The sequence below is a fragment of the Ceratina calcarata genome, unplaced genomic scaffold (genome assembly GCF_001652005.2).
Source record: "Ceratina calcarata isolate Rehan_Ccalc_2016 unplaced genomic scaffold, ASM165200v1 scaffold83.2, whole genome shotgun sequence".
Lineage (NCBI taxonomy): Eukaryota > Metazoa > Arthropoda > Insecta > Hymenoptera > Apidae > Ceratina > Ceratina calcarata.
In genome coordinates, this window is record NW_017179631.1 from 17109 (window position 1) to 30163 (window position 13055).

Sequence of the window (13055 nt, forward strand, 5' to 3'; positions counted from 1 at the left end):
AAACTGAAGTACTAATTTAATTAATTCAGTAAATGTTTTAATTTTAGGAAAATTTTCCACATTTACTAGATTCACATGGTACGTTAAATCGAATTTAATTTTATTATTCAGTCCATGTAATTTCCCACGAGTGCTAGATGCTTAACCCTGCGTCCCTGTGACCATATCGTAGTAATAAGTAATAAGTCATAACTAATATACGCTAAGGCAGTACGCAGTAATATGTAAAAATGTACAAACTACCTAAAGTAAAATACAATGTTTAATACTTGCGATTAATTAGAGAAGAAGAGAAATGTTAATATGCATTCCGTTTGTTTTACTTTATTTATCAAAAGAACTGTCATGAACGTAGTCCGTTAATAAGTTAATAAGCTTACCTTATGTGAAAATAAAAATTGAGCACATGTAATCTTTTTTTTTAATGGTCTCACCTTGGCCCATTCAGGGTTCTATCTTGAAATCTTGAATGGACTTCCGGTTTTTTAGTGTCGATCCTTCCTCTCTTGTCCGCGATTCAATAATGATCTGCGGCCAGGCTACATGACAAAATCGAATAACAACAGCACGCCTATTATACACAAACAGAACATGAAACTGCAAATTGTACATGTTCCTATAAGAAAATTGAATTATATTACGTTCTCAGTAATTGAAGCTTGTAAATATTTCGGGTTAGAGTGGAATAGGGAAATACTGACAAACTTCTCTTCGTGAGGTATTTTTGTCCCTTGGGAATCAATTTACTAAAATTTCTTAAACGAACTGAGTTAAAATAGGTAGTTTAAGCTTTAATTTCAGCTAAGCTTGAATCTATTCGCTCCAATATTAACAAAATTATTTATATACACACATGTACAGGGAAAGTCGCTTAAAACAAACCACCTGAATAAGTTTTATATTTTTTCAGATACATATGTATATGTACTCACTACTTATCGTACATATGTATAATACATATACATGAGTATATACAGGGTGTCCCAGAGCTATACCTGATTTCCTGAGAGTCTAGGAGCGTTTCGCGCAGCTTGGAAGTCCGAAGCGTGGTTGTCGAGTTATTAACGAAAAACCGGGACCAATCAAAGCGCTCGTATAGCGGACGCATAGGAGAGCGACAACTGCGTTCGACACTGCCGCGCCCGTATGTCATGCTCGTGACGAAACGTAGGATTAAAACAAAAGTTACATGCAAGAGCAACTAAGAAATTGTTTAAATATTAAAGAAAACAAAGCAATCAGTCGTTGGTTACGTTCGTTGAATAAATGTAACATACTTATGAAATAACTCATAACTTTATAAATTACAGAGTAGCTAAAATTATAACAATAAATGTTTTATTCTAGCCTTATCGGCCCAAGAGTAGAACTTGGTTTACAATTTATGACCTTACTCACACATTCTTTCATACCATGCCACCCTTCGCACATTTCTAGTAACTTATAAGTAAATATTAACTCATGACTATATAACATCAATAGAAATACAAGAATTACAAATACCAATAAACATTATGAGAGTACAACTAGTAACAACGAAGTTGAGCCAGCTACGTGCATGTATTAGTTTCTTATTAATATGTAGGAGAGAACATGGAACGTTTAAACACTGGTTGGAGGATTACGATGAATTAGCAAGAGAAGAACGTGTGATTAGGGAAGTATTAGACGGAAACAGGGACGAGCAAAATTTCGCAATTCTCCATCCAGTGTTTAAACGTTCCATGTTCTCTCCAGGGTTGAGATATTTTTACCCACGACGCTCGCTTCCCCTGTTTTTCGCCCGTATTTCGATCCCCACTACTATTCCCCTCATGCGCTTTCGCTGACCATGCCTAGCATACCCCCATCAAGTACCAGACCCCACTATGATCGCGTCGTCCCCACTTTCCGGCCGTGGGTAAAAATATCTCAACCCTGGTTCTTTCCTACATATTTTACTCATCCTTTTATCCTCCTCTAGCCAGTATCTATTATACGACTCAACATTGCCCCATCTCGCCCTCGCTATCAGTTTAATAATATTGTTCCTAGCCTCTTTTACGAGATATTCTGGTACTGTGTAGCAGACAACGTACTTATACATCTCATTATACCTTGCCCCTTCAATCTTAATTGATCGTTCTTGACCTTGCACCTCCCTATCTCTGTCAGTCAAAACCGTTATTGTGTCTTCTCCACTGTTTCTTCTTTCCTCTATTCCTTCCTGACTCCATCCGTTTTTTTTTAAATATTCTATCCTTTCTACCCCACTTCTTGTCTCCTCAGGTTTTTCCACCTTTCGTTTTAGGCTCACTTTCACTATCCTGCTACCTTCTTCCTTCCTGATTTTTTCCTCCATCTTTAACAATCTTCTTCCTGTCTCTATTGTAATAGCATTTCTATTGGTTTCCTGCAACACGACGTACGCTGGCGTACTTCTGTCCAGTCCTAAACACTATTTAATATATTTCGTTTGTACCGCTTCTATTTCTTTCCTCTCCAGCCATCCAAACAGTTCAACTCCATAGAGCAAAATTGGTTTTACAAGAGAATCAAATAAAAACATCCTTTTCTTAAAACAATCTTTAAAAACTCTCTCGCCTATGCTCCATATCTGACCTAGCACCGCATTTGTTTTCTTGATTCTCTCCTTAATATGCCCCTTTATGTCTCCATCGTTTCCTCTTCCCTTCCCAAACACTAACATTTTGGATTTCTTTATATTTAATATCAGTCCCTTCCTGTCTAAATACTTTTCCAATATCCTGAACATTTCCTTCATATCTTCCTCCTTCTTAGCAATTATCACAATGTCGTCCGCATACGACAACGAACACATAGTCTTATTACCTATATTTACACCTCCCCATCCTGTCTTATTCATCTCCTTCTCCATGTCTGCTAGAAATATTATAAATAGCGTAGGGTTTAGAATACACCCCTACCTTACGCCTTCTTCTGTCCAAAATTCCTCTGTCATCCCCTTCTGCAGTCTTATTGTGTTTCTTGTCTCTTCGTATATTTCTTTTGTACGCTCTATCAATCCCTTCCTTACTCCTCTTTGTCTTATGGCTTCCCAGTCCTTCCTTTTATCTACTTTATCAAAGGCAGACTTCAGGTTGATGAAAAAGGCAAAAATCTTACCTCCTTTCTTTTTAAGTTCTTTTTCCACGACGTGCTGTAATACATAGACATTATCTATTGTCATCTATTATCATAATCCTGTTTGCGTATCATCCAAATTCTCTTTATCTGTAATCTCTTTCTCCTTTTCCACCTCTTCTACCTTTCCCTTCTCCCCATATATTCTCTCTCTCTCTTGATCCACTTAATTGCTTCATGAAGTATTCCAGCCATTCTTCGTCCTTGATCTCTGATCCTATCATCTTTTTCTTCTTCCTTTGTTTATTCTGTTTTTTATTATTTTATTATCTGTTTCCTTTGTATATTATGTTACTTCTTCGAGTTCCTTTTCCTTTTTCTTCTCTATCTTCTTAAGTTTTAATTGTCTCAACTCCTTCATCTTCATAAAATCTTCTTTTGTACTTTTACCCCTTTTCCACTTTCCTAACGTTCTTCTCGCTTTTCTCTTTAATCTGGTCCATTCCTTGTCCCACCACTTAGAACTCCCTATCTTATTCTTCTGCCACTTTCTTCCCTTCTTGATCATGCTTTCTTTAATACAGCTTTGTAGATCCTCCTGTTCTTCATCCACTGTTCCCTGTCTATACTCATGTTCCCCACATCTCTTCCTATATTCTTTTATACTCTTCTCATCCGACTCAATATGTTCCATTGTGCCTTCATTCTGTTCTAGTTCTCCACTTTGCTCATTTCCTATATCCACCTCTACTGGCAAATGATCAGACTGTACTCTCTGAGCAATTACTTACAAAAACTTACCTCTAGCAATACCTTTGTATTTACTATTACATAGTCAATTACCGACGTCGTTTGTCTGCCCACATACGTAAACTCTTCTTCTTCGTCTCCTGTAATATTACCATTTAATATATGCCAGGCTCTATTTTCGCACATTTCTAATAAAACTCTTCCCTTACGATTTATGGTTTTGTCCTTAGACTTTCTTCTCCCCCTCCTCTTCTTTTGTCCATCCGGTACCCAAGGACCCTTCTGTTCCTACCAGGGATCTCATAATTTATCCCGCACGGCTCGCTTCCCCTCTTTTTCGCCCGTATTTCGATCCCAAATACTATTCTCCTCATGCGCCTTCGCTGACCATGCCTAGCATACCCCCATCAAGTACCAGTCCCTACCATGGTCGCGTCGCCCCCACTTTCCGGCCGAGGGATAAGTTATGAGAACCCTGGTTCCTACCCTGGCATTCATATCACCTCCAATAATTATGCATTCCTCTTCTTTTTCTGCTATCCCCCTCTTTAACTGACTTACTACGTTCTTCATACCCTCCCCATTATACAGGGTGTCCTAGAACTAGTATTAGGGGAGGAGCCAAGGTGATTTTAAACAACTTTTTCCGTTGCAAAAAAGTTGTCGGAGGCGTGGTTGTCGAGTTATTAACAAAAATTACCGACCAACCAGAGCGTTCGTATATAAGGCGGGCAGGAGCACGATAACCGCCTCGTGCGTTGCCGCGGCCCGTATGCCACGCTCGTGACGAAAATATAGGATTAAAACAAAAGTTACATGCAAGAGCAACTAAGAAATTGTTTAAATATTACAGAAAACAAAGCAATTAATCGTTAGTTACGTTCGCTCAATAAATGTAACATACTCAATGAAATAACTAATAACTTTATAAATTACAGAGTAGCTAGAATTATAAAAAAATGGGAAGAGAATTAGAGTTTCACATGATCGTTCGTCTTTAATTTCACCTGCTCCTAGAAGAATGTCACTGGGTCAATGTGCCGAACCCCGGTACTTGAAGATAAAACACATGAGCAGCAATGATGTTCAGAGCAGGTCGCTGATAAAAATGGCCAGATGTTTTAGTTTCGAATGCCAGTCTTCGGCACATTGACCCACTGAAATTCTTCTAGGAGCAGGTGAACTTAAAGACGAATGACTAAGTTCAACTCTAATTCTTTTCCCATTTTTTATGCTTTACCTAATGTGTAATTTATAAAGTTGTTAGTTATATCATTGAATATGTTGCATCTATTCAGTAAACATAACTAACGACTAATTGCTTTTTTTTCTCTCATTCGAAACTTACGAACGGGTGCTATTTTTTCAACCCCTGAAAAATCAAGGGTTCTGTACATTGTCTACAAGTGTACAGTTTGACATCGAACCCACGTTTTCCAAAACCAACCTTAGCGTGCATTGCGCCAGAGGGGAATCGAGCCAATTTTGCTAGTGGAAGGGGTAGGTTGGGTCCTTTTCCCGGCAAACCTGCGTACGAAACGTGCAAGTGAATTTCGTATTACAGTGCTACATTTTTTGTGCTACAATGTTTATTAAGTTTCCATCATCATTTTCTCTTTTGACTGCATGTTTTGTTATTGTTATTGATTGCATGTTTTGTTATCCACATTTCCGGTTTCTTGGAATTTTTTTATAATATTTGTAAAGACAGAAAGTGCAAAGGTCTATTATGACCGGGAAATCTTTCACCATACACATGCACCCCTTTCCTTATAATTCTATGATATTCACCATAAATAATAATAATTTCTACTTTCTCTGTTATCGTGTAACGTAACTGAACACTTATATTGAATATTATGGAGCCACACTCTAGTCGATAGACGAACTACCAATAACATTCGAAGATACGGATAACTGTACAGTGTGATTGAATATTTGTTTATATTCTGTGATACTTATTAGTAATTACAAGAGCAGTATGCCAACAATTAATGAAGATACAAAAGTATTTGCGGAGTGCTTTTTATCTTCTATTGCAGTTGACCTTAAGTGACCTCGAGTGACCTTAAATGACCTTCGTAATAGGTTATTGTATTCGTCTTGAAACACTATTCCAGATCGTAAATAAAAAGCCATACCATTCCTTTTAAAAAGACAGTTGATTTTCATATCTCCTTGGCGGCTCCACTTATAGAAAAATGAATAACATCAGACTATGAGTCCCTCAATAAAAAGCAAGTTTGGTTTAATGCATTTTTCACTATCTTAATGAACAAGCAAGTTATTCAGGTGACCTGTTTTAAATGCCTCACATACAATATGTATGTACAAACACACACACGCGCGCGCGCGTATAAACCTACATAAATTAATACATGTATACTCTTTACTATACATATTATAAATTTTTTCAATTCTTTTTTCAGAATGGAAGCAAGAGTCGTTAAATTGGGCAAATTAAAAGAGAGGAGACGGACGTGATGGGGAGGTTAAAATGATCGGTCATTGTGTTGCGTTGGTGTTGCTGATCCTAATCATAATGATTGGTGATCTGAGCTCGGTGACGATCGTCGATCACCATCCAGACGAAGAATACTATTTGGAGCATGAGGTCAGTTACGACGAAGCCATTCGCCACGCGAAAGACATGCAAATTTACCCTGGTAAGTAACTCATAATAATTATTAATTCGAGTTCGACAAAATGCAAAAAATTTCCTTGAACATAAAAACTGACTGATATAATAATTTCTAACATTTATTCTATAATTATCATTATACTTAATGTAAGAAATTTTCTTGACTACAATAATTGATTATCATGATAATTTGTTAGATAATTCTATAATTAGCATTAATAATTAAAGCAAGAAATATCCTTGAATACGAAGGTTAACAGAACTAAGGTAATTTCTTCAATTCAAGAATTGCCAAGTAATAAATATACTAATTTCTTATATACACAATAAACTAATAGCAGAAGTGTTGCTTAATATTTTATTAGTGTACATTAGTAATTAAATGAATTCAGAAATTAATAATTTATTACTTAGTTCATGAATTAATGAATGAATGAGTCAATGAATTTTGTTTCATATTTATTTACGTATTTTCATTTATTATTATCGTCAATTAATAAATTATTAACTTATTGTTATTAATACAAGAATTGAAAATAATTAATTTAATAATTCATGCTATAAGTGATTTAATAATTCATGCAATAATTGACTTAATAATTCATGCAACAATTCATGAAAAAATTGTTTTAATAATTTATTTTAATAATCCGTACATTGATTTAATAATTGATTTGATAATTGTGATTACTAGTTTAGAAATTATATTATTCAATAATTAATATAAGACGAATTGATAATAGGACGCTGGTTTTGTACCTTGTCCAATAAAAATATCACTGAATACCACTAAAATCGTCAGAAACTGTGTCAGAGTTCATTTTCTAACAAAACGGTGGAAAGTATGTAACATTCGGCCGGATACATCCCATAAACCATGAATTTATTTACCTTTCGTTCTGCCAAGAATAACTCTCCCTCTTTCTCTCCTCCTCCTACTGCTCACCTTTGATCCGGTGTTTAATCTTTATTTAACTTTAAGCAGACACTCGCATAGTACATACGTCTGTAGTACATCTGAAAAATTCTATAACCATCGAATCGTCGATTGAAAGTGTGATAGTTATGTTGAATTCGGTATTCTTATTTATATATTAAACTTCATATTCCAATAACTACGAGCACCGTTAATTCTATCCTGTAACTCTTTTGCACAATAGAAATCCTGCACAACACCAGTAGAAAAATTATGTAAAATTCAGTAGGTCTGAGGAATTATGCATGTAATTATGCATGTGGACATTGGAATAAGTGGAATTCGCGTTGACAATAATTACTGAATAATCTCTCTTCTCCTCCTCCTCCGGCTTCGCAAGGTTCTTAGCTTTTGCGCAACCAATGACAATGAGTTTCAAAAACGTGTTACAGAGCTATAATAACTGCGATTATACAAACAGCTCTGTTCTATTTAATTTGATATTAGAAACAGGAATTCCTGCGATATTTATTTATAGAAGATAATATTTTCTTATTTTTCTATTTAAACTATTTATTGAATTTTATTGCTTTTTTTTCCTATTTCTAATAGAAATTTTTTATTTTTCTATTTGTAACAGGAATTTTTTCAATTTTTATATTTATAATAATTTTTTTTACTTTTTTATTTAAACGCTTAAACCTTTTTTCTGAGTAATAGAAATTTTTATTTTTCTATTATAAATATTTGCCATTATAAATTCAATTTACTAAATTCTATTTAAAATTTATTCATAATAGAAAACAAAAGATTTTTTAATTTATTCATAATTGCATTAAGGCTGGCCATCTATCACAATCTTTGTTTGAATATTCATACACGCGCTTAAACTCTATGCATATATGTAGTTGTTTACTTATGTATTTATTGATCTTTCTCATTTAGGAAGAAAGTTCTCGGTAGTTCTCATTAAGGAAGAAAGCTTCATACCTGCCCTTATGAAATTTACTATTCCCCATATGTCCTTTTCCTTCTTCGTGAATAGTATTTCTAAACCCCTTATCATTCAATATTTTTGGTCTAAGTGCTGCATATTATTAAACATGTTACTTGTATATGTTCTATGGTTTCCATTTCGTTCGTATTGCACAGTCTGCGCAAATAATTTACTTCAATTTATATTTCATTTCCTTTCTTGATGTTATTATCCATCTTAATTTCCCTGCTAATCTTGCTTGTACTATGGTTCTCTAATTGATATAGGTGTATTGAAATTTAGATACATGGATTTTCCATCCTATTTATCTCTTTAACATTTTCATATATGCTACTATATGTTGAATTGATTATTCTATTATTATCTTCTCTTAACTATCTATATATTTTTTCTAATATCTCTTGTACATCTTGTCCAGTCTTCATGTCCTCGCATGCATACTTGTGCAATATGCTTTTTATTTGTGTCATCCAATTTTTCTTCTTGTTAGGTTCTTTTTAGTCCAATAGTCTTAACTGTTCATAGCACTTCTTTGAAAAGCTGTCCCCTCTCAATTTATTAAGTCATATCCGGTATTTTAACGATCTTTTAATTATCTTTAATTCTAAGTTCTGTTCATCTGTGAACATATTATATAACCAGATGTGGTTATAGGAACGGTAAGTAACTCTTTTAAGAATTCATTTTGTATTTTTTCTATAATTTTCACATGGTAAGCCCCATATCCTACTGCCAGATAGCAACATTGTTTGTTCTATTGAATCCAGTAATCATTCTGCCGCCTACCACCCATTTGCTCTTGTGATTATGAAAAATTTCCATATTGTGTTCTTTGCTGTTTTTCCTGTAAACATGAAGTGTTCTGCTGCTTTAGAAAAGTTGCCTACTTGTGTGAACGGTACCCCAAGGCATTTATATTCTTTCACTCTTTCTATTTCGATGTCTTCACATGTACATTTTCTTATTTTTGTTTCGATTCTTTTCCTTATATATCATGATTTTGATTTTATTCGTGTTTACTTCTTATTTATTTCTTTTACACTATTTTATTTAGTAATATGTCTAATTTTTCTTGCATGTCAATTATGCTATTTTCTGTACTTGTTAGATCGTCCGCAAACAAAAGCATCTCCATTTTTTCAATAATTCTTTTACGTTCCTCTTTATAGAAATATTTTGCTACGTCATAAAACAATAAAAAAAAGATCGTTGGATTCGTACTATCTCCTTGTATTATTCCTGTTGATACGCGTATAAAGTCTGTCCATTCTGCATGATTAACTTTTATTTGTGTAAAAGCATTATACTATATATTAATTAGCACTCTTATTATTTGTGAACTTATTCCTATGTGATGTAATTTTTCCCTTAGTGTTCCATGCCAGAATGAATCGAATGCTTTTTTAAAAACAAATAGTATGTTACGTCCTGAATTGTCCTTGCCTGTATTTAAAGTGCTTAAGCACACCTTGACCTAACTATCTATCTTAAGGGAATAGGTATTGGATATGAAAGGATTGACACGAGATTTCTATAACAATTTATATTCTTTAATATTTAATACTCAGTTACATACTAAATGCCGCTTAGCCCAGCCTAATCAGCGGTTCGTATGTCAGTGTCCTTTATGCTGACACTAGTCACTTCCCGTTACAAAGTATTTATTTCTATACTTGACTTCTCGAGTTCCCAGCAGTTTCTAGGCAATGCGTTCGTCCCTCGGGTAAGCCGTTTAAGAATCTTTTGATTCAGGGAATCAACTGAACGATGCTTTAAAACCGATAAGGACTCGGACAGAGTCGCGGGTTAGGAATCGAAAATCTGAACTGACGTACAGGCCCCGATGGCCAAGCTTTATAACCGAAAAGCTAAAAAGTCAGCAGCCTATTTTCCTTTAATCATTTCGACATGTCCTGATCTTCGTATGTATCTCGAAATGTCTTAATTATGTCGAAACGCTTAGTCGTCATTTCGACATGCTCTGCATTTCGAGCGCATCTCAAACCAATGACCTGAAGTGTCGAAATGATTAGTCGCCACATTTCGATACTTGCTGACTGTTACCAAGCGCGTATTACGAAAGCGACAAATGGAATCTAACCCTTTCACAGGGCTATAACAAGTATATATTTTTTCCTGTTCGGTTTTGCCAATGCTTCTATCTTCGTTTGTAGGATAAATATATTGTCCTTGCAGCATTTGTTTTTCGTGAATCCTGCCTACCCTCCGGAAGTATCCTGAAACTCATTCCAGGTGTTTATTCTATTTGCTAGTATCGCTGTAAAGATTTTTATAATTGTGTTAGCCAATGTAATTCCTCTATAATTTCCTGGGTCCATTTTATTTTCTTTTTTAATATATCATAATGGTGTTGGTAAACATTTGAAAAATTTATTGCTGATTCCATTTGGCCCTGGGGACTTGCCTACTTTCAATTTTTTCAGAATACTTTCATGTTCAGAGAAATCTATTGCCTGGTGCAAATAGGGATGTTTCACATCTATGGTACAAAATTGTTTCCTTGTGTCTATTTTATAATTTTCTTTGTAGAATTTTTCCCATTCTGTTTTGTTCCCATTTTGCGCTTTTTGTGGTAGCCTGATGTTCTTTCCTCTTCCTTATATAATTCTTTTTTTTTTACAATCTCCTTTGTTTTTGTTTCTGTGTTCCTTAGCTATTTCTTTTAATGCTTTTCTAGTTTTGTAGCATTTCTCATTGTACTAAGGTTAACTGATTTAATCAGGTTAGGTTAGGTTAGGTTGCTAATTTTTCTCCACTTATTGTTTTATACTTTACCATATCTAACGTAGAGCTGTAACTTTTATTTTATTTATTATCTTCAATCCTTTCCTTTTGTAGCTTCCGTGTTATTTTTAAGCTTATTTTTATTGGCAGGTGATCCGAGGTGCCCATATCATGTCGATCACACTCGATCCTTTCGTGTCTACGTATTTATTTGTCCAATTTATTCCTGCTATTTAGTGTTATCATACCTGCTCCATTCATAATTTCGCATAATGTTCTTTCTGATTTGTTTGTTATCTCATCATTTGTTTTCTTAATATGAGAGTATTCGGTTTGCTGTAATTGTTTCTTCAACTTAGTTTTTGTGTCTTATTCTTGTATTCGTGCCTCCATCTATTATTATCGTAGCTGATGTTTTTTCTTGTAATTATGTTATTAGTTCTTCAAGGGTTCTTAATGCTTGTTTATTGTTACTTTTAAAATACACTTTATACAAGGTGTCCCAGCTAACTCTGGCATCTCAAATATCTCGCTTGTTTTTCATGATAGAAAAAATATTAGAAGAAAAAGTTATTGTATCCGATGGGACACATATTCTGATTGGTAAAAATTTTGCTGAAGGTCATTTTTTTCGAAATTTCAAGGTCATCGGTGTTTTTTTTAAGTGGAACCATATATTTTTGTTATCATACGATAGTAGCTGAGGGCAAGGCGAGTTCATTGACCCATGACACTACGACNTAAAGAAAGGGCTTTAGGCCTCCCCTTTGATTTATTTTTTCCATATCCTCAGGGTTTTGTAAGAAATTTTGAATGATACAACAACTTAGTCCGAGTGTCTTCACAAGCTGTACTTAATTTTCTCCATTACATTTTAACTGTAGTATTTTAATCTTCTCATCCTCCGAATCCACTATCTTATAAAATAACTACAAACAAATAATTTCCATACAATAGACTTGCACAGATTTGCACACTTCGACGGTTTTCAATAGATTAATTCAACTGCCTAAACATTTTGTCCACTTGTCATTTTTAAAAAAATCAACTTCAAAGGTCACAGTGTTCCGAACTTTGTTTACACTAAGCATAGCGTTGAAACGAAGTGTCTCACTCATAATGTAGTTTATTCCTAACGATTTTGAGATTTTACCAAATGTATATTAAATATTTAGCGGTGCATTATCATTTTGTCCCCCAGTGTACTTCTTTCTATGAATGTTGCAGTTTGCTTCTTTTTCATTTCAGGTCCAGTTCCTGGGTGCAAGCTGTGCACGAGGACAGAAATGAGTTACTGCGAGGATAGTAGCGTTATAAATGATCACTGCTGCTGCGACGGCAGTTTCAACGGTAATTACAATTATTAATTTAATTATAATATCATTCACAAAGAAAGGAAAGTAAAAGTAGTATACTGACAAGTCGCAAAATAATGGGAGTACTCTTTAAGGAGGTAGATTCCGATGATACTGCTAATAATGTAGAACGTTAGCGTTACGGACTAATCGTAAGTTTCCTAAAAATATGGAGTTATGGGAATTGAGTTTTTTGGGACATATAAGGTTTTTAATTAGTGTGCATTGATGACAATGGCTCTAAATTTAAGTTAAGCTGTGGTCATGATAATGGGCCCACATTTTGGGGTCTTATCTGCTGGAACTTATTTTCGACCGTATTTTTGACGTTATTTTAGTGAATCTGTATTTTGGGGATTTGTTTCGGGTCTATTTCGACACTATTTTAGACATTTTTTAGCCTAGTTTTGGTCATTTTTGACGAATCATTTTTTTAGGCATTATTCCAGCTATTTTAGTGGGGTCCTTATCGTCCATTTTCGTAACGAATCGACAGTGCGAATCCACTACCTATCGTTCTATATTGACAAAATTTACTTTTAATACAACATTACACTGTGACACGAA

At 34.5% G+C, this 13055-nt stretch overlaps 1 protein-coding gene across 6 annotated transcripts in view; it reads left to right on the top strand.

Moving 5' to 3' along the window:
• The window catches only part of LOC108631160 (uncharacterized), a 30008-nt gene that overhangs the window by 12480 nt on the left and 4473 nt on the right, over positions 1–13055 (top strand). For 5 of the 6 annotated variants that reach the window (XM_018034894.2, XM_026818662.1, XM_026818661.1 and 2 more), the window contains 2 exons: positions 6264–6500; positions 12382–12483. In XM_018034894.2, the coding sequence (XP_017890383.1) occupies positions 6332–6500; positions 12382–12483 (271 nt within the window). In that variant the 5' untranslated portion in view covers positions 6264–6331. Of the gene's footprint in view, positions 1–5145; positions 5335–6263; positions 6501–12381; positions 12484–13055 lie in introns of those variants that run through there. The other variant, XM_026818664.1, reaches the window with a different exon arrangement.